Source organism: Rhineura floridana, chromosome 19 (genome assembly GCF_030035675.1).
Source record: "Rhineura floridana isolate rRhiFlo1 chromosome 19, rRhiFlo1.hap2, whole genome shotgun sequence".
NCBI classification, from domain to species: Eukaryota; Metazoa; Chordata; class Lepidosauria; order Squamata; family Rhineuridae; genus Rhineura; species Rhineura floridana.
The window spans coordinates 25,870,972-25,892,198 of NC_084498.1; the positions used below are offsets into that span (position 1 = coordinate 25,870,972).

The 21,227-nt window shown below is 46.7% G+C and overlaps 3 protein-coding genes across 12 annotated transcripts; 2 read left to right on the forward strand and 1 right to left on the reverse strand.

Annotated features, from left to right (window-relative positions):
- LOC133373095 (synergin gamma-like) lies at positions 1 to 14,780 on the forward strand. 8 transcript variants are annotated; one of them, XM_061602374.1, is made up of 8 exons: positions 1 to 61; positions 905 to 930; positions 1,807 to 1,962; positions 4,995 to 5,091; positions 6,284 to 6,444; positions 8,180 to 8,293; positions 8,406 to 11,182; positions 14,710 to 14,780. In XM_061602374.1, the coding sequence occupies exons 3-7, from the start codon at positions 1,912 to 1,914 to the stop codon at positions 8,541 to 8,543; spliced, it is 561 nt and encodes a 186-aa protein (XP_061458358.1). In that variant the 5' UTR covers positions 1 to 61; positions 905 to 930; positions 1,807 to 1,911; the 3' UTR covers positions 8,544 to 11,182; positions 14,710 to 14,780. The 8 variants fall into 8 exon arrangements, with proteins under 8 accessions (XP_061458358.1, XP_061458355.1, XP_061458357.1 ...); XM_061602373.1 differs by lacking the exon at positions 1 to 61 and adding an exon at positions 167 to 799; XM_061602375.1 differs by lacking the exon at positions 1 to 61 and adding an exon at positions 167 to 799 and having other exon boundaries at positions 1,811 to 1,962.
- DUSP18 (dual specificity phosphatase 18) lies at positions 9,443 to 14,787 on the reverse strand. Its single transcript, XM_061602383.1, has 4 exons — positions 14,640 to 14,787; positions 13,571 to 13,622; positions 11,834 to 11,936; positions 9,443 to 10,239 (listed from the first exon to the last, which is right to left on the reverse strand). The coding sequence occupies exon 4, from the start codon at positions 10,182 to 10,184 to the stop codon at positions 9,618 to 9,620; it is 567 nt and encodes a 188-aa protein (XP_061458367.1). The 5' UTR covers positions 10,185 to 10,239; positions 11,834 to 11,936; positions 13,571 to 13,622; positions 14,640 to 14,787; the 3' UTR covers positions 9,443 to 9,617.
- A 72-nt stretch (positions 14,788 to 14,859) lies between these two features.
- On the forward strand, positions 14,860 to 21,182 carry C19H5orf52 (chromosome 19 C5orf52 homolog). 3 transcript variants are annotated; one of them, XM_061602379.1, is made up of 4 exons: positions 14,860 to 14,990; positions 15,944 to 16,052; positions 17,241 to 17,494; positions 20,541 to 21,182. In XM_061602379.1, the coding sequence occupies exons 1-4, from the start codon at positions 14,860 to 14,862 to the stop codon at positions 20,611 to 20,613; spliced, it is 567 nt and encodes a 188-aa protein (XP_061458363.1). In that variant the 3' UTR covers positions 20,614 to 21,182. The 3 variants fall into 3 exon arrangements, with proteins under 3 accessions (XP_061458363.1, XP_061458364.1, XP_061458366.1); XM_061602380.1 differs by lacking the exon at positions 20,541 to 21,182 and adding an exon at positions 19,325 to 20,519; XM_061602382.1 differs by lacking the exon at positions 20,541 to 21,182 and adding an exon at positions 18,049 to 19,312.
- The last annotated feature ends 45 nt before the right edge of the window (positions 21,183 to 21,227 follow it).

A 21,227-nucleotide genomic window follows, 5' to 3' on the forward strand; every position in this document is an offset into this window, starting at 1 on the left:
CAAGCCTAATCATGTCTACTCCATCGTGAGCCCTATTGAATTCAGTGGGCCTTACTCTCAGGTAAGTAGTGTAGACTTGCAGCCTTGAACACTATGTTGTGTTTTAAAGAGAAGTGTGGGTTAAACTCCTGGCAGGATTTTGTCCTCAGTCTTTGGGGAGAGTGCAGAATGCAAAGATTACTCTGCCCAAATTTACAGCTCAGCTCCAAATCAGGTTCACTCAAGAGTAGGTCCTGCTGATTTAATATGACACTTTCTAAACACCAAGGATTGCATTCCAGTAGTTTTTCCTAAAAAGAAAGAGGAGAGTGTGGAACAGGCTGATTTTATTATCAGGTTCTATACACCTTAATCATAGAGTAAACCCAGAGCAGTAAATGGACTTTGATTTCAAATGGGTCTCTATGACTCTGTTACCCTGAAAACTTTGGCTGAAAGGCAGCCTTAAAAAATCTCTAACACCTGCATGACCAGCAGAAATTTGGGCATTTACCCTTCACTGCTTCTCCATGCCATGGAAAGCTTTACCTGTTGAATTTGTGTCTAGCTACTTTTTAAAGGCACAGGATGCATGCAAAAAAGGCAATTCTATTGCAGTTCCCTTTTTGACCCACTTACTTACTGAGAGTATTGAGTTTACTAAACTGTGTAAAACCTTGCATCTTGTGAACTCTTGCTCTGTAACACTCCTGATAACTCCAGGAGATTATACATTGAACTCAGATAAGAAAACCTGCTCAGAATCCAGAATTTGTCAGGTGACTCTCTGGAGTGACATGGAACAAACTTCCTGTACAAGGTAAAGAATTGCCTGGGTTCCTGTTTGGCCTTTTTCCATTGGAGGAGGGCTTAGTAATTGCCTGTTGGGGACGTTTCTCATTCAGGGTCCACCTTTATGTTCCAGGTGCAGCAGACTACCTGCTTCGCCAGGTAGGTAGAGGAGTTTCCTCCTACTTTACAGGAGTAAAGAAGCTGCGGATTTGGTTTCGGGGTGGATTGACAGGGCTTTTGTGTGTTGCTGGTGACATAAGTGCCAAACAATATGGATGGGTGGTGTGCAAAACTTTACTGAGCAGTGAGTAATGATGCTTTAATAAGTGGCTTCTGGCATCCTTGAAAGCCATGCCTTTTTGCTAAGTCAGCCTTCTCCAAACTGGAGCCCTGCAGATGGGTTGGACTACAACTGCCATCAGTGTAGTTAATAGGGTTGATGGGAATTGTAGTCCAAAAAACCCGAATGGATGCTGCCCGGTTGAGCGAAGGCTGCATTAAACATGCATATGTGAATCTGGTTGTGGCTCCTTAGCGGTGGGGAAATGTTTTGCTTTGGGTTGTCATCTTTGAACTAGTGTCTGTAACTATGCAATTTAACAGTGGACGTTAGTGGATGCTTTAACTCCACACTGTGGAACAACAGCAGTCCTGTGGCACCTGGAACGCTTAACAGTGTAAGCTTTCGTGGACCACTGTCCACTTTGTCAGATTGCAGCCTTAAAGGTTCCACAGGACTCTTTGTTTTCTTTTTGTTGCAACAAAAGCAGATCATTTGATTATTCTCAAGCTTGGCTACACTGCCTGGCAGCAGATCTTCAGGGTTTCAGGCAGGGGATGTTCCCAGCCTGAGCTGGAGATGCCCTTGGGGATTGAACCTGGGACCTTTTGCATGCCAAGCAGAGGCTCTACTGATGAGTTACGGCCCACCCTCTTCCTGTGTCTTTTAATAAACGTGTGACACCCAGAAATGTAGCTTTTTTTCTGGCAGAGTGGTGGGAAAGTTTCAGCTGTTAAATTCTTTTTATATTGGAGGCAGAAGCTCAGCGGCAAGGTGAAGGAAGGGGCGAGGCTGGGTGAGTGGCCTTGTGCAGTTTCTGCTACTCTCTTCACCCCTCCCTTTCCAGGCTGTCCAGGCAGATGAACTCTGAGACTGCCCATCTGATGAGATGCCTGCAGCAGATCCATAAGGTAAGGCCGCCAATGGCTATTTGCTCCGACAGTCTGCCTCCGCAGTTGCTGGGAGAGATGTTGTTCCTGTGCTCAGGTCCTGCTTGCAGGCTTCTCAAAAAAGGCATCTGGCTGGCCACTGTGAAATGGCCTGATTCAGCAGCCAGGCTCTTGTTAGGTTCCTATGGATGACATCCGCTCCCGTGGGGAATGCGTCCAAAGGAAGCTGCCTTGTGCTGAATCAGACCATTGGTCCATCTGGTTCAGGACTGCCTCTGAATCCCAGTTCCTGGGAATCGCAAGTGGGGAGACGTAGTCCTGTCTGTGGGCTTCCCATTGAGGCAATTGGTTGGCTGCTGTGAGAAGAGGATTCATTTATGATTATTTGTTTGTTATCACGTTTATATCCCATCTTTCCTCCAAGGAGCTCAAGGTGGCAGGCAAACATGGTTCTCCCCCTCCCAATTTCATCCTCACAACAACCCTGTGAGGTAGGTTAGGCTGAGAGGCAGTGACTGGGTCACGGTCACCTAGTGAGCTTTATGGCCGAGCGGGGATTTGAACCCTAGTCTCTCAGGCCCCAGTCCAGCACTCTAACCCAACCTTTCCCAACCGGTGTGCCTCCAGATGTTGTTGGACCACAACTCCCATCAGCCTCAGCCATTGGCAATGCTGGCTGAGGCTGATGGGAGTTGTGGTCCAACAACATCTGGAGGCACACCGGTTGGGAAAGGCTCCAAGTCTAACCACTACACCACACTGGCTCTGGAATAGATGCTGGACTAGATAGGCCTGTTTTCTGAGCTCTGCTGGGAACTGTGAAAGCCACTAGATAAATAACAGGGCAATCCTATATATACCAGCCTTCCCCATCCTGGTGCCCCCCAGTTGCTGCAGACTGCCTTCATAATATGTAGACATCAGAAGTTCTTAATTCATGTTTTCCAGCCTGGTGCCCTCCCAGTGCTTTGGACTACAGCTCCCATCAGCCCAGCTGCAGAATGCTGCAAATGTTGGAAGCACAGCCATCCTGTTTGGGGCTGATGGGAATTGTAGTCCAAAACATCTGCAGGGCCCCAGGTTGGCGAAGGCTGGTGGGGCTTTGGAAGAGTTTTGAGCCTTCTCCTGCCCACTCCTCTTTTTTACAAATTAAACCTATCTTCCTTTCATCATGTCTGTCACCTGCTCCGTTCCTCCTCTGGGACATGAAACCTTCCAATGCTGGTTGCAGGATTATTATTTTTTCCTGTGTGATAATGTGCAGGCTGGTGGCACGGTTGGAATCCTGCTCCCTCTGCTGGTTGGACCTCATTAACGCACCTGCTTATTTGGGTCAGCCTCTTGGTTTATTTTCATTCTCCTGGGGACTCAGCACCTTTTAAAGAAAATGTTCTTTATGCATTGCATAACTTTTGTTTCAACTTGCAAGGTTAAGGATTTTGAAAAGCAGTTTGTTTTTCCTTCTCTATGGTAAGCAACAGACTGGAGGGCAGGGATGGAAAGATCTGACCGTTTCGGTTCTGTTCCATATTTTTCCAATCTTAAATTCGGTTCTGCACCTTTCTGCAGCAATTTTTTTTAAAAAATCCTCACGGAAATTTTTCAGTACTTTGCTGCTAATTTCTCCTGCTAAACTCATTTTTGTATGCAGTTTTGTCTGGCGCAGATGTTTTTGCAAGCAGTTTCTCCCAGTATAATTAATCTATGTAGGTAGTTTTCACTCATGTATTCTGTTTTGTGTGTACTTTCCCCACATGTTTGGATTTTTGTAAACGTTGGTTGGAGAACTGCCTCACAAACTTTGGATGCGTATGAATTTCGAAGGATGGCTGTGTTTCGGTTCACATACGTTTCAGAAAATGTGGATTTTTTAGATGCGACTTGAAATGTGAACAGAATCAAATTTCTCCCCCATTCCTATTGAAGGGACTGGAAAAACCTTGGGCTCTGGGGGCCATATGTGGCCCTCCAGGCCTCTCTCTCTGGCCTTTGGGTCTCTCCCCAGGTCACATGCCTCACTGGCCCTGTTTTGCAACGTCCTTGAGAGTTTTTGCCCGACCAGAATGTGTCCCTGAACTCTGATCATACTTCTTGCCTCCCTGGGTGGAGGACAGAAACGGATGTGCGACGGTGTGCAGAAACGACCCTACTGTACAAAGGTACAGTTTACATTCACTGATCCACCCATGTTTGGGTGTGGCCCCCTGAAGGGAATGTGGCCCTGGGGCTGAAAAAGTTCCCTAGCCCTGAAATAGAAGAAGATGACCAACCTAGAGGGCTGGTGCATCAAGGTGGCCCACAGTGGGTAGTGCAACCACTACTAATTTCACAGCAGGGGCAGTGATGTCATCTCCTGAAGTCTTCTTGCCAGTCCTCTGCATGCCTGCCAATGAAATGAAGCTTCTCTCTGAGAGAAGCACCCCCCTTGGTTGCTCCTGGATAACCTGTTTGTTGAGCAACCATCCCAATCTGTTTGCACAAAGTTTGTAGGAAGGTTATATGTCAGCTGCTTACTGACCATTCATTCTGAACGGCTTGCAGGGAGGTTATACCATGTTGCATCAAGCAGTTGTTTTCACTTTCCAGGGCATTTTTTCCCCTTCATTTTTCTCACTGCAAAAAGTCTGGTGTTTTTTTTGGGGGGTGGAATCAGGTTTGTTACGCAAGTGTGCTGACTCCACTTTAATTGACAGCCTGAATTTGCTGTTATGCTGCTGAATCTCACCCGCAGAATAGCAACTGTCTGTGGGCACTCCAAACAAGCTACGCAGAGGAAGAGGGAGGTTCCATCAACATGCCTTGTGAAGTGTTAAAACTGCCATTTTTTATTCTGGAAAGAAATAAAAAATCCCCAAACCCTTCAGAGTTCCCTACTGGTGGTAGTGGCAGCACCTTGGACAGCTCCTTGAAAGTTCAGACAAAAACCTGGAGCAGATTCCACTGCCCCACTGACATGGAGCCACCGGCCTCACCAACTGGTGGTCCAGGCCTGGTGTGCAGAGATGACCATCCCCAGGACTTTGTTTTACAGTCTCTTCCTCTCTCTTCTGCAGGTATTCAGCAACGCCAATGAAACCCTCGCGGGCATAAGCCACCCATCCGTCTGCAGCGAGGTGCTGCTGTCTGCACCAGGGACTGCGTATATCCTGGGTATGGCATGGATTTATATTTACAATAAAAGCCCATCATCAAGGCCTCTGCTGCCTGCCTATCTCCCTTTCCTAGAATGCAGGGGCCTTCCAGTGAAGCTGAATGTTAGAAGATTCAGGACCAACAAGAGACAGTAGTTCTCCACACAGTGCAGAGTTTGTTTATTTATTTATTATTTGATTTATATCCCACGCTTCCTCCCAGCAGGAGCCCAGGGCAGCAAACCTGAAGTCTACAAACTACAAACTTTAAAACAACATAAAAACAAACTTTAAAACACATGAAAGCGAAACGTATTTAAAAAGGTTTCTTAAAAAAAGTTTTTCTAAGATTAAAAACATTTTAAAAAAGGTTTAAGAACATATTGAAAACCAATTCCAGCACAGACACAGATGCAGTTAAACTACGCTAATTTGCTCCCACGAGAGGCGGTGATGGTGGCCAACTTGGATGCCTTTAAAAGAGGATTGGACAGACCCATGGAGGATGCGGCTATCAGTGGCCATTACCCAGGATGGCTATGCTCTGCCTCCATAGTCAAAGGCAGCATGTATCTGAATGCCAGTTGCTGGGAATCAGAAGGAGGGTGGTGTTGTTGCCTTTGGATCCTGCTTGCGGGCTTCCCTTTGGGGCATCTGTCTGGCCTCTGTGAGACCAGAGAGCTGGATTAGATGGGCCCCCTTCGGCTTGATCGAGCTTCAGGACTCTTCTTATGTTTACCCTGATTGAGGAAGTGTAATGTGCTCGATCTGATGTTTTCTTTTCCTGGGACAGATCGACGATCAGTGTGTGTGAGTGCCACGGTTTTCTTTTGGGACAAGAGTCCAGGTTTTAAAGAGTACGATATTCAACTGACTGCTGATTTATTTGCAAGGGGAGATGGCAGAAGCAGCCCTGCCAGGAGACAATAAGCGTGCTTCCAGAAAAGGGGCAAATATTTTAAATGCTATTGACAGTGGAGATTGGTGGCTCCAACGCCAGTGGGGCAGTGAATCTGCTCTGGGTTATAGTCTGAACTTTCAAGCAGCTGTCCAAGGTGCTGGAAGCTCCTTGGAGGACAGTTGTGCAAAATCAAAATCTTAATTGTGCGACCGAAAGTTGCCACGATGTGACAGAATCACAGTGGTAGTCAGGAAGCTGCCTCAGAGTAATCCGGGGCATCTTCCCTTGCTCTTTATCTTTCTACATGCAGGGTTGTCTGAGGTGTACCGGGTCTCCAAGCGCTTGGAAGAAGGGATGGTGGCTCGGCGACTGGCAAATGACCTGCTGCAGCAGTGTTTGCGTGAGGTGGACATGGCTTGGAACAATCTCTTGTCTTTTCTCATCTTTGGTCGTTCCACATTCCAAATGCTGGTATGGAGGTTCTAATCTGGGTGCAAATTAATATAAATTGGTGGGGAGGGCGCTTGGAAGGGAGGAACTGGTTGCAGCAAGTCTGAGGAGCCTTTGGTGCTCCAGGTGTTGCTGCACTATGACCTTCCATCATCCCTGCCCATTGGCCATGCTGGCTGGGGCTGATGGGAGTTGTAGTTCAGCAACACCTGGAGGCTCAAAAGTTCCACAAATCTGGCATATTAGGCGGCATCAGATATTTTGGCCCAGGGCTGGTGCCAGCCATCAGAAGGGGTGGGCGCCTGGCATGGTGTTGATGATAGCAGGTCCCACCAGGGTGGGTATAGACCTACCTGGACTATAGATCTATGAAATAAATCTATGGGCTGGGGCATTACATTTTGGATACCTCAAAATAGTAGGCAGGCACCATGGCTGGGAGCTAAGCTTGGCTCTCATTCAGAAGCAGTATCGCTGCCCTGGCACTGAAAAGCATCCAAGGTCCTGGCAGCATGACTGGGTCAGGCCAGTGAGGGGCCCTTTCAAGCTCCTGGGGCCTTGAGCAGTGCCCACCTGGCTGACTGATGGCACTGTCCTGCTTCTGCAGGATGTCTCCTCTCATCCTCGGGTGGCCTACTTTACAGAGGACAGTCCTCTCTATATTTAACGGTCTGTCTGCTCCAAGTCCACATTAAAGGGGAGTAAGAAGGGGGAGCAGTGAGGTGGCCTCTGAAGTGTCCATGGTGAGCACTTGGACAGCAGACCAAGTAGGCACACCCAGGTCATCTGTTCATACACTTCCCCACTATGGTGAGATGCATGTCTATTTAAGGGCGCTGGGAATTGTAGTTCTGTGAAGTGTAATCTACAGTTCCCTGGGTTCTTGTGTGTGTGTGTGTGTGGGGGGAATGTGCTTTAAATCTATGGTGTGTACACAGTCATTGTTTCAGTTTTGCACCTCTACAACATGTTCAAATGTTAAGCAAATCTGTGTCCTATTTTCTTGGTGGTGGGGAATGCGTAAGTGGCCACCTTCCCCCTGAACTTCTAAACCCTCAGGCCTTTGGCCCTTGATGTGGACTGATTCCTTTTCATATGGGGTTGAAGTTTTTATATGGTATGTTTTTAAAATCTGTTCTTTATTGTATGTCATTAAATTTGTTGCAAGTCTCCTAGAGACTACTGGGTATGAGGCAACCAACACATGAAATAAATAAATAAATAACATGTTTTGGGGTGTGGAAGCTAAGAGGATTTTATAAGAAGCAGGCAAGGATTTTTTGCATGGTGTCATAGGCTGGTTTGTATAATTGTGACGCTTCCTGGTTATTGGGAGAGGTTCTGCAAAGGCTGGATGAGTTTCAGAAAGATTGGCACATGCAGAATCTGACAAGATTGGATTGAACCTGGGACCTTCTGTGCGCAAAACAAGGAAGGGCCGAAGCTCAGTGGCAGAACACCTGCTTTGCATGTAGAAGGTCTCCAGTTCAATCCTCAACAACATCTCCAGGTAAGGAGAATCTCCCTCTCTGAAATCCTGGAGAGCTGCTGCCATTGGTGTAGACAGTACCAAGCTAGATGGACCCATGGCCTGACTTGGCCTAAGGCAGCTTCCCAAATTCCTACGGAGTCTACTGCTGGGTTGTTGGTCTTTCCTCAAGAGTCTGCAGCCACTGATTTGAGGGAGCGTGGTGGAGAGACGGAGGGACAATTTTTTAAATATTTGGATTTCCCTCTTTGTTGACTTTGCTAACAGGGCACTAATCTTTTGGAGCTGTCCGGTGGCAGTGACCCTCACTCGTCAGCTGGTAATCTAGCACCTGACCAAGTCTGTGGGGTTTGCCTAACTGAAGTGAAGCGGGAGCCCCAGGTAATCTAAATTATTTTGCTTTGTTTCACAAAGAGATGGGGAACCTGAGGTCCTCCAGATGTTGCTGCATTCCAGCTGCCAGATGTTTATTTTTTCCCCTCTGCCTTGCCAGGTGCATTCCGGAAACTCCAGGCCCGTTACCTACCAGGGTAGCTTTTACCATGCCAGCTGTGCCAACTTCTGGCTGAACTGTGTGGATTCCACCCTGCCAAGAGAGACAGGATTATTTTCTTCTCTTCCAAGTTTCTGAATGTATTGCAGTCAGCCATCCATTTCTTTGGAAGGCAAGAAGACAGAGTTCTCACAACAGGGGATTTGGGACAAAAAAGGCCACAGAATCGCCTCTTTAAAGGCTTCACAGGGAGCAAAAAGTCTATTTGGAGAGACTAAACAAGACTACGTGTAACCAGGCTTGCATCTTTTTTTTAAAAAGCAAAATTTTGTTTTTATGGGATGGTTTGAAATTTTACCTAACAACAACGCATCATCTTATGTATACAGAGCAGTCTTATCTGTATTCAGAGGGTTTGGATCCAGACTGAATGAGTTGTGCCTTTGCCTGCATGCACACCATAAATTTCAAGCAGCACATGGTTTTCCCCAAAGAACCCTGGGAACTGTTGTTCACCCCTCAGAGAGCTACAATTCCCAGCACCCTTATCAAACTCCAGTTCCCAGGATTCTTTGGGGGGAGTCATGTGCTTTAAATGTGTAATAAATGTATATCCAGGCTAAAGCAATGGGACTTCAGGGCTCCAACACAGAATCTTTTTGCAAGCACACCTTGTGGTGAACTTTTCCTTCAAGAGTCAGCTTTTAGGGTCCGCTAAGGAACGCTTTGTCAAACTGGTACTCACCAGATGATTTGGACTACAACTCCCATCGACCCCAGCCAGTAGATGCTGATGGGAGTTGTAGTCCAAAACATCTGGTGGGCACAAGGTTCGTGAAGGCTGCACGAAGGCTTGGCTCAGAGTGGGAGAGCTGACCCATGTGGTCACATCCATGGCCTGTTATCTCTGGCTGCAGCCATTCTTTGCTGAAACACTTGCTGTTTTCCAAAGCCACAATTTCGGAGCCAGGCACAAACGAGGCACAAACCTAATTGCCTATTTTTTCTAATTTTTGTTGTTTTTATTTATAGAAAAAGAAACACCATCCGCATACGGAGGATCCCCTTGTCAACAAATCCCTCTCCCTTGTAAGGCAACCGTGCTCTGCGCTGCACTGAGTTTGACAAATTTCAAACTTAGTAAAGATAGCGTCGATGTTCATTTAGCTCCGCTGCGCCCTCTGTGCGTGGAGGGCGCGAGTTCTGTAATTGTCACAAGGCCATCATTACTCTGACTTCATTTTCATAGAGGTCAGGGATCACCCCCAGTGGTGACTCGACCATCCTGACGCTGGTTTTCCCAAAGAGTTTCTGCTCGTATTGGATGAGCTGTTGCCAGAAGCCGTTGTTTGGACGGATGATGGGGCGGCAAGACTTGACCCAGGCATGTGCGTTGGCCAGAGACATGGAATGGTACTTCATCAGGTAGGCTATGCAAAGGGCAGCTGACCGGCTGACGCCTGCAGCACAGTGCAGCAGCGTCCGGCCTTGGTTTAATTCCACGGCGTGGACCTTATCCGCTACGGGGTCGAAGAAGTCGAAAAGGCGAGATGAGGGGCAGTCTGTTACAGGGACGTGTATGTAGTAAATGTCTGGGAAGTAAGTGTTCACCACCTCCACCGAAATGTTGATAACTGTGGTGATCCGGTTGGCGTAGAGGAAGAGTTTGTTATTGGCAGCCTCGCCATTGCTAAGGAACAGGCTGTTGGTGATTCGGGACAGGCCATAGACAGACGGGTGTCTGAATAGGATGGGGATGGTTCCAAACACTGCATTCATTAAGGCGAACTTTAGACATCAGCTACAATGGGAGGCATCATTCTTGCTCGCTATGCTTAGGGAAGCAAAGAAGGTTTAGGGCTTATTCAATATGTATATCGCTTCCCTCTTAAAAAGTTCTTTTACAAGCAAGTAAAAAATTACAGCAATAAAATGACCTAAAACTATTAAAAATTGATTTTTAAACAAGATCATATCACAGGTGTGGCCAAAATGCCCAAGACAACAAAAGCGTCTTTGCCTGGTGCCGAAATGAGACAAGGCTGGGGCCAGGCGGGCCTCCCTGGGGACAGCATTCCCTAGAGACGAAGGGAAGTTCTTTTGGAGTTATTTCATTTTATTTCAGCTATTTATATACTGCTTAATCACTGAAGTTTCTAAGTGGTACACAACAAGAATACAAAAAGCATACAGTGGCTTTTGGAACGTGGGGGAAATGGAGGATCTCACTTCTCCTGTATTACTAGCATCGATGAAGATTCCTAAACTCAGAAGGCTCTTTCTCAACATGAATTTTCTCCAGCTGATAATTTTCTAATGCTTTTGATTTTGGGCTGATTTAATATTAACAGTTATGTTGGAAGCTAGAGTGGTTTTTTTTTTTTTTTTAGTAAAGAACTTGCCGTTTCAAATTTAAAATGTGAGAATTTTTAGGGTTGTTGACTTACTGTTTAATCAATGAAAAGTCAGTTGATTAATCAATGGGGTGAAAAGGCAAGCTCAGTGGGTGATATCCAACATTCTCAGTGGTTCCCAAACCTTTCCCCCTATAGACCACTTGAAAATTGCCAGTGGCCTTTGTGGACCACTTAATGATTTTGTCTGCTTCTTTTAGCCATTTCAGTGCACTGTGCTCGATGCTGTATCATTTTAAAATGTATTTTACTGCTTATTTTCTTCCTTGTATTGTACTGAATTCTGTAGAACTTCGACTGTGATATCATAACATACTATATAAGAAGAGAAGAGAAGCTATGAAAATACAATTGAAAATTAATGTGAGTATTTAATGCAGACATGCCATGGAAGACCTGAATGAAGCTTATGGACCACTGATGGGCCACAGTTTGGGAATCCTTCAACTAGGTCATACTTGGAGTCAGTGAAATACACTGATTTCAATGCATCTACTCTTCAGTGTGTTTAACATTGGATATCACCCAGTAGTGGTTAGAGAGTTGGACTGCGACCTGGGAAACCAGGGTTCAAATCCCCACTCTGCCATGAAGCTCACTGGGTGACCTTGGGCCAGTCACTGCCTCTCAGCCTAAGCTGCCTCACAGGGTTGTTGTAAGGATGAAATGGAGAGCTGAAAACCATGTATACCACTTTGAGCTCCTTGGAGGAAAGAGGGTATAAAAATGTAAATAATAATAGCAATAATAATTATTATTATTAGGAAAGGGTTAGAACAGCAAGACTAGTGAGAGTTTTATATAACAGCATTAGGATAGCTGTGTGGCCCTCCAGTTGTTGTTGGACTACATTTCCCATCATCTCTGGCCGTGATGGCTGGAGCTGAAGGGAGTGCCACGCAGGTATCTTAATGTCATTATATAAAACTCTTGTTAATCTTGTCCACCGCCAAGACTGCCACAATGTCACCAGGGAATAGAGCATTGTCTAGTCAGTTCTCTCTCTGCCTGTACCTGTAGAAATTCTTGGTCAAGCACCATCTGCTGTAGCCCCCCAGACGTGCTGATTCAGGAACCGCTCTCCTTGGACATCATGGATGCGGTCTTTGAATAACGTCTAAAGGAAGGCAAAGAAGCGGAAAGAAGCGGAAAATGTGGAACAATCTAAGATAAAGTTCTCTGTATAACATCTCACCCCATTATGAATTTGGATACACATTTTCTCCTTTCAGAACAGAATTTGTGGCCTACCAGGAAGATCTAGTTGGAATTCTTTTATCGTTAGTGTGTGCACTGCCTTGGGCTCCTTTTGGGAGGAAGGGTGGGATATAAATTTAATAATTGATGATGATGATGATAATTAATGTAAAACTGAGTAAAGATGCTGTCTTGACCAGTAAATGGCTGGGGAAGAGTCACAGCTCAGTCGTAGGATACGTGCTTGCCGGGCAAAAGGCAATTGGTTCAGTTCTTGGCCTCTTCTGGAAAAGAAGACTTCTATCTAAAATGTTTGAGGGAGTGTTGCAGCCTTCCCTAAACTGGTACCCTCCATTTTTTAAGACTACAGCTCCCATCAGCCCCAGCAACCAGGATGGCCAATCATCAGGACTGATAGGAGTTGCAGTCAAAAACATCAGAAGGGCATTACGTTGTGGAAGGCAGTGTTTAGACTCTTGGGCTTATCCTTATACCTCCACTCAATATCACTTCACTCATTTCAAAATGTGGCAAGCTGACCTGGCTGTGTTTAGGGACCCTCCTCATTCTACCCTATGGCTGCCGGTTCACGTATACATAAGGACATAACATAAGAATAGTCTACTGGATCAGGCCAGTGGCCCATCTAGCCCAGCATCTTGTTCTCACAGTGGCCAACCAGATGCCCCAACGGGAAGCCCGCAAGCAGGGACCTGAGAGCAACCGCACTCTTCCCACGTATGACTCCCAGCACGTGGTTTTCAGAAGCATACTACCTCCCGCAGTGGAGATTCAACATGGCCAACGTGTTTGAACTTTGCTTATGTTCATGGGGTTGTAGCCAACTAAGTTTTATTCAGAGTAGACCCCGTGGAATGAATGGACCTTACTTGGTCTGCTCTAAGTAAAACATAGGAAGCTGCCTTGTATGGAGTCAGACCATTGGTCCATCTAGCTCAATATGCCCACTCTGACCAGAGCAGCTCTCCAGGATTTCAGACAGGGTGCTTTCCCAGCCCTACTGGGAGAGGCTGCTGGGGACTGAATTTGGGACCTTCTGGGTGCAAAGCAGATGCTCTGCCACTGAGCTGTGGCACTTCCCCTAGTGTTGGATACAACCAGCTATCTTTAATTTGCTCAGAAACCTACCTTTGTGCACCTACATGCATACACTCCAGCACAAGCAGATTTCTGTGGCGGACCTGCGCCTGGAGTCTTTGTGGACTGACTTCAAGTCAATTCCGACTTATAGAAACACTATGAATAGGGTTTTCATGGTAAGCGGTATTCAGAGTGGGTTTACCATTGCCTCCCTCTGAGGCTGAGAGGCAGTGACTGGCCCAAGGTCACCCAGGGAGCTTCGTGGCTGTGTGGGGATTCGAACCCTGTTCTCTCAGGTCGTAGTTCAACACCTTAACCACTACACCACACTAGCTCTCGGAGTCTTTGTAAGTACCTAGAAATGCCCCTGCCTCATATCAGCCGCCTCTGGCTTCCTGCCAATGCTACAAGAGACAGGGGGATGAATTAGTAAGCGAGAGAGAAACATGGTACCTTTTTAGGGAGTGTCTCCACAGGAGCTTTGCATGCCTCCGAATCAGAGTTTCTGCAGGAAAGAACATAAAGGCAAGGGTGCCACGTCTTGAGGACGAATAACTCACTGCAACTCTGGCTCCTCCCCACCCCTGGATTACGTGAAAAAGAGAATGCCGCCACCGACACAGGAAGCCACTTTATACCGAGTCAGACCATTGGTCCATCCAGCTCAGTAGTGTCTACACTGGCTGGCAGTGGCTCTCCAGGGTTTCAGGCGGGGACATTCCTAGCCCCATCTGGAGAGGCTGCCAGGGATTGAACCTGGGACCTCCTGATGGCAAAGCAGGTGCTGCATCTACCACTGAATACAGGGGTACAGTTGTCCAAGGTCTCAGGGGGTCTTAGACCCCTTACTTTTTGGGGGGCAGGGTCCCTTTGTCTCCAACATTCTATGAGCCAATCAGCATGAAAGGGGAATGTGTTAGCCACTGAGAGGAGTCTTCTAACCTGCTTCCTTGTCCTTTCCTGCTGATTGGAGATAATCAGAGTGAAAGGTGAGTCAACCACTGAGAAGACTCTTTTCAATAGCTAACACTCTCCCCTTTCATTCATATTTGCTCCTAGAGACGGCTGTTGTTGCGAGAGAAGGCATTAACAAGGATCTCATTCTCAACCCAGCAGCAAAAAAAAAGGGGGGGGGCAGGGTATGGCTGTGACTGTCATGAAGGGACCCGGCACTTCTGATTTTGCCACCACACTACTGACAGAAGATCAGAAGAGCCCTGAAGGTGGATCTGGCCAGTGGCCCATCAGGTCCAGCATCCTGTTTTCACAGTGGCCAACCAGGTGCTAGTCTAGTCTGCTTTTAAAGCCACAGAGTTAGGGCCCTTCTGCAAAGCCTGTCCACGGAGAGAAAAGGATGCCCTATCTGAGCATTGACAGGGCCTTGGCCAGCCCTCCTTGCTAGGTCATGCAGAGGTAGGCTGCCTCTGGACAGGGTGGCTCCTTTCCTTTCCCTCCTCTCCTTCCCCGTGGACTTTTGAGAGATATTCCTGAGTGAGCTTCCCCCCTCTCGGTCTTTACCCACCGCCCACCCCGCGACGCCTCCTGCGGTGACCCTCCTCTTCCTCTTCTTCCTCCTCCTCCTCCTCCTCCAGCCTCAGAAGCAGCAGCCAGAGAAGGCATCGAGCCCTTCCAAGGCCGGAGGCGGTTTCCAGGGCAACCGTGCACGCCCCCTCCCATTGTGACCCGGGCCCGTCTCCTCGCTCCTTCCCTCCGTCCTTCCCGCGGGCCGGCACTGCTCAGGCATGGCTCGGCGCAGCCCGGTCCGCTCCCCGGGCAGGGAGGGCGCCGTGAAGGCCGTCAAGGCCGAAGACGTCCCGCCCCCGCAGGTCACTTTCTTCCAGCCACACGTCGGCCAAGTGCTCGTGCTGTTCAGGTAAAGAGGGGGGGCGTTGGGGGGGGCAGGCACAGGGAGATGGGGGGTGGGCTTCATGGGTGACACTCTCTTCTCCCTCTCCGCGCCCAGATATGGGTTTGTCACTTTTTTTTTGGCGAGGGCGGAGTTGGCAAGACAGTCCTAGGGCACAGTGCCTCTGAGCATGCATAGAGTTCTTTTGTTCTCTGCAAGAAGGGGGAAGAGGGTTTTATCCGCCCTTCCCCAACTATAAAGCTTGTGTCTGTGATATGTGTTATTTTTAGGGGTTGGAAGAGTGCTCTGTCTCTGAGCGTGTGCAGAGAGTTTGTTGTTCCATGATAGAAGGAGGGGAAAGGTGGATCCCCCCACTTATGCAAATATAAAGCTTTATATTACATGTATGTAGAAAATAATACTTTCCTTGTGGGGCTAACCACAGCTTAGGAGAGGAGGCATTTAGATTGGGCAAATGGCACGCCATTCAAGCCTCACCCCCTAGCAATTCAGCTTAAAACTGGATTTCCCCCTCCTTTCCAATCCCCACCACTTCTCTCTGACAATCCCTCCCCCCCCCAGCAGTTGCTGTTAGTTAAAACAAAATCTGGGGGTGACCAACCAGCATATCTCCCCCACCACACACGGTGTTGCCTTTCAGAGTTTTCAAAGCAATTTGCATGCATTCTTAAAGTCCTTACAACAATGTGTGTCAGTATAATTATAATCTAGATATAGTGGAAGGACTGAGACAGTGAAAGGAGAAAAAAGATAACCACCTTCACCTGCTCATGATCAAGGGGGCTGTGTGTGGGACCAGGGCTTGGATACTTCAGGAGGTGCCAGGGGAGGACCTTAAGGGTACCACTGCACTCCCAGGTGCCATGTTGACAATGCCTGTCTATTCCTGTATTCTTCATAATCGTGTGTGAAGGCAGTAGGGAACTGCAGCTCTAACCAGCCAGCTTTCTCCTGTGCAGTTTGTTCAGTGGTGGTGAATCTACTTTAAAGAGGTTTTTACCTAAGAGTCATCTTTCTAAGGTGATCATCCGTGACAACACCAGTGTCCAGCGAGTGCAAGAGATTAAGGTACAGCTTGTGTTTGAACCTTCCCACATGAGTCCTGCCTGTGCTACACTTCAAATGCAGGGGAACGTTTCTTTTGGCTAGCATACCAAAAACCTACCCCATATCCAGGAGAAAGGCACTCTGCACTCATAATGTCCTTGCAGATCAGTTCCCTCCATGGAAATGAGTGGGGCTGAGGAGGGGAAAGAACTCCACCCATGCATCAGAGCTCCTGTAGCAGGAATTCTTGGCCAGAATGGGTCAAGAATCAGTATAAGTCCTGCAACGGCTATTGGCTAAATGGATAGAGATACTGAATCTCCATGAACGCAGGTAGTATGTCTCTGAATATCAGAAGCCAGAGACAATCAAGTGCCTGAAATTATTCATTTATTCATTTATTATTTCAGTTTGAATGTCATAAGACAACAGCAAAAGAACAGATAAATAGATCACTGAAACATGCAGTCTAGTTCATTTCAAAACATGGCACTCCAAATAAACATCTCATTTTCATAATATTACAGATTATCACATTTTAAACTCATTGCAAAATAGACAATCACAGTCATTAAAATGTATATTCTTATATTTATAAACACATTCTATGCTACAATATCAAAGTGGTTTACAACAGCTGTAATACAATTAAATCTAAGTAAAATAAAACAACACATATAGCAGCTGATATTATGTATGCTAAAGTTGAAAAATGAAAACATGGAAATGGACTGCCTTCAAGTCAATCCCGATTTATGGCGACCCTATGAATAGGGTTTTCATGGTAAGCGGTATTCAGAGGGGGTTCCCCATTGCCTCCCTCTGAGGCTAGTCCTCCCCAGCTGGCTAGGGCCTGCTCAGCTTGCCGCAGCTGCACAAGCCTGCCCCTTCCTTGTCTGCAACTGCCAGCTGGGGGGCAACTGGGCTCCTTGGGACTATGCAACTTGCCCATGGCTGTACAGGTGGCAGGGCATGTAACCCCTGAGCCACTCCCTGTGGGGGTGATCTTTAGCTGGCCCTTGACACCCAGGAGACTGAAAAGACAAAACTTCTCTGTTCCTTTCTCCTCAACCTCTCTGTTCCTTTCTCTTCAACTTATACACTGTTTTTTGTCCAGTTTGCTTAGTAAATGATCAGGACTGTCTGGACTCCATCTGTGTTATTTAAGTGACTTTGCTGACAGTTTCCTCTCTGAATTATTTCTTACAGCTGAGGCACATTGAAGACAGCAAAAGGAAGGTGGGCAGTCTCTGTGACCAGATGAAAAAGAAGTTTGTACATGATCAGCAGAAGAAGATGACCCGCTGGAAGAATCAGTACAGCAGATACCAGAGGATGCTAGAGCAGATTGATCAGAGGGCCATGCTCAAAGCCGGCACCTCAAGCTCTGCACTGGTGGAGCCCCAAAAGTCCAAGTCTTTCTTAGGATGGAGATATATAAACCCAAAGCAAGGCCGGCTTAGGTAACTTGAGTGATGACAAACTAGAGAAGTGGCTTCACGATTCCATTTGACAAGAGTAAATCGTAGGGAAGATCCAAGTTTTTTCACCTTAAGGTTTTCCTGTTGGCTTGGCTCATTAGGAAAATGGAATTAAAGTTAGTGCAAGGTCTTCACAGCATTTGTTGACACAAATAGCCTGCGCTGTCCCTTTCATTGGATCTTTTTTTGATGGTTAAAGGATTTACAGTCATTCGCAGGGCTGGCCCTACCACTAGGCAGGAGAGGACAGCAGATTTGGAGCATTTTGAGAAGGTGACTAATAGTTTTGGGCCTATTTATGATTATTGGATTCTTACTTACAGAGAGGGTTGTTCATGGGATTTTTTTTTTTTTTTGCCTCAGGTGCTCAAATGCCTCAGCTGGCCTTGGATACTTTGCACCTTGATTCAGAGAGGCAGGAAAGGGTGCCATGCTACTCTGAATCAGGCAGCATAGTGTCATGGACTGGTTCTGGTCTTTCAGTTCTCCACAACCTATTATTTGATTCTCCACAACCTATTATTCCCTATTGACAGATGTTAATTGAGGCTGAAGGAGACAATGACTTGCCTAAAGGGAGCCCATGGACAAAGGGGGACATCTGAACTCTGCTTGTCCAGATTGATTGGATTACAATCTGAAAGACATGGCACACAAGGAAAAAGGGACGGGGAAGGAAGAGGAAAAAACAAACTCAGACAGTAGTTCTTTAACCTGTATAGCAGTTCTTATAATTACCAATTGAAAACAGTTCAGGGGCAGGAGGTGCCCGATGAAACTGGGCTTTGAGCAGAGCTGATGGCAATGAACCCTGACTTTAATCTCTCCCACTGATGTAGCCTTGTGAAAATGGCTGCTGTTAGGTGACAGTTGATAGAGAGGAGGTCTGATGGTGCTGGCAGAATGGAGCGGCCTGATGGAGTGGACAGAATGAACCTCACTTATACAGCCAGGTGTTTCAATCATTTTCCAGAGAGGGACCTCTCAAACCCTTGCAATGTCTCCTTATTCAGTAGAAGCAGACTTACCCTATGAAAGAGACAACGGGTTGATGGGGAAAAGTTTGCCATTTCACAGCCCCCAATCTCATGCCAGTGGTGGGCGAGGCCAGAGGAAAAATTGGGTAGAACAATGACTGTCATGTTACCTTTATACAGTAGGCTGTTTTATGTTTAAGATTTTTTGTTTTTGAGGTGTTTAAAGATAATAATAATAAATAATAATAATAATAATAATAATAATAATAATCGGTTAGTTTCTACATGCCCCTCCCTGTCCTCCACTCAGGCAGCAAAGAGGCATTATGAGAATTCAAGGAATCACTGAACACCAGGGCTTGAATCTTCTTATGCCTCCTGCACACAGAGTCTACTAACAAGCGCCCTTTTTATTTCTTTCTATATGTGGTCCCAAGATGGTGAGTCATCAGCAGAGCTGACTGATGACCTGGACAGGCAATAAATGGTGTCATTTATGTATATTACTCCAGAGAAAAACTGGCTTCCACCAGACAAGCATCCAAAAGATGTCGGGGCCTGACTTGCAAAACCAACACACATGATATGTGATACACATTTACAAGGGATTAATCCAATAAGGTTTTGCTCACATGGGTATCTACAAATGTGACCGTCTCATATGACCAAACTGGTCTGTACACAACTGAGCTGAGGCTGGCAAGCTGAGTAGTCTAATCTGACATCACACCAGATTTTGGCAAATACACATTTCTTTTTTTGTGCATCTCTCTCACACTTGTGCACAGGAAAGTAGGTGTTTGGCTGTCTTCCAATATGGGTTCCTTTCTTCCAGGTGCCTCCCAGCAGTCTGTGGATATCCTTATTCAAGTTTGCAGTCAAGACATCACCAGAACTGACTGTAAATTAGCTGTTAGTGTGTGATAGCTCATTCCATTAATTCATGTACCAGGCACAAACACTGTCTGCAGTGTTCAGGCTAAAGACTTGTCCGTTGTCAGTGTCAATCTGTGTAAAGCCTCCTAGTGTTCTCTGACAATTCAGGGCCTGACAATGTCAGAGAGAAAAAAGTCATTTTCTACGCTCATCAGCAACTGAAGGAAGACCAGAAAAAAGGGAATGTGTAGGATCTGAGTGGGTGGAGAAATACAGCGGCCACAGCTCCCATGAGGGACCAGCTTCTTTGCAGGGTTGAAGTCATATCCCCAGAACTACAATGGCTGTTCCTCCTGGTTTTGGACAGGCTATCTGTGCTTCCAGATCAGACCTGGAACATCCGCCTGGCAGGAACAGCTCACTGAGGGGGGTGGAGCTGCTACTTTAGCTTCCCAGTAGGTGGATCACTGTTGCTTACCAGGAGGAACAAAGGGCTGGGGAGGGTGGCGTGGCACAAATGGACTGGCGGAAGTACCGGATTGACTCTGCTGGTGAATTTGCCCTGTGCCAACCTCCCCGCCTCCTTGCCCTTTCCCATAATCTTGGGGAGCTGCTTCTGCCACCTGGCCTTGAGCTCCTGCATCTATCCTGTTTAGTCAGGATGTGGGGCTCACCAGGGAAGAGGCAGGCTGAGCTGGGTGGCCTCAGGTGGAAGCAAGTCCAGGTATAACAAGGCAGGGCAAGTCCACTGACTTGGCCACTGCTGGTTCTAGTGAGCAGCAGTCAGGACCATGGACAGCTCCAGGTACACTTGGCTAGCTGGCCTGTAGACAGATGCTAGGTCGGCAAAGAGCCAGAGTCTTCTGCTTGGAGTCCAACAACATCTGGAGGGCCAGTGGTTCCCCACACCTGTTCGTCTTGCTGAATGATCTTTGTCTCTGACACCTGAGACCTATCTTCAGGGTCCACTCTATTTGATTATAAGCAATTAAAACCAATTACAAATTGTTTTTAATGTTGAATTTTAAACTGTTGTAACATGCCCTGGGACCTGCCGGTGAATAATACAAATAATAAGACTGTGTCATAAAAGGTTGTATCCAGCTAAGTCTTTCTCCAAGTAGACCAACTGAAATTACTGGACCTCAGTTAGCCATGTCCGTTCATCTCAACAGGTCACGTCTGATTAGGAGGTGTTGGATACAGAGTCTGTTGGATACAGAGTCAAAGAGTGTCTGGATGGAGTGACTGTTTTACCTTGCATTTGCACAAAGTGTGGCAACACGTGTGTTGTATTAATTGATAATTGGATTTATATCCCAAAGGAGCCCAGGGGGGCAAAGAGCCGATGGTTGCTTAACGTTTGTGGGTGGGTACGGATGACCATTTTCGCCACACTTCTGCACCTGAGGGCTTTTTTTGTGACAGTACTCACCGGTACCTCTTTTTTTGCTGACCGTGCCAGCCATTTTGTGCTGGCACCCATGGGTCTTCTGTCAAGTTATGAGTACCGCCACCTCATTTTTTTTTTTTTAACCAAAAAAGCATGGAGTAAAACCATCCATAACCCCCTGATGCAGGATGATACAGGCCACTGAGGCAGAATGGAAGAAGAGGGAAGAGCTTCACGGAGAAGCATTGGTGGGAATTGTTTATTATAAATATAAATAAATTTATAATTATTCTCATAAATATTGCCACCAGTCTGAAAGATTTTTGTTTCTCCAAGGAATTTTTATTGGTGAGTTAATTTGATTTCAATGTCCATCATTTGGGACGGGCTCCTGCTGGGAGGAAGGGAGGGACATAAATCAAATAATAAAAATAAATAAAATTTGTTCTGTATTTTATGATTATGATTT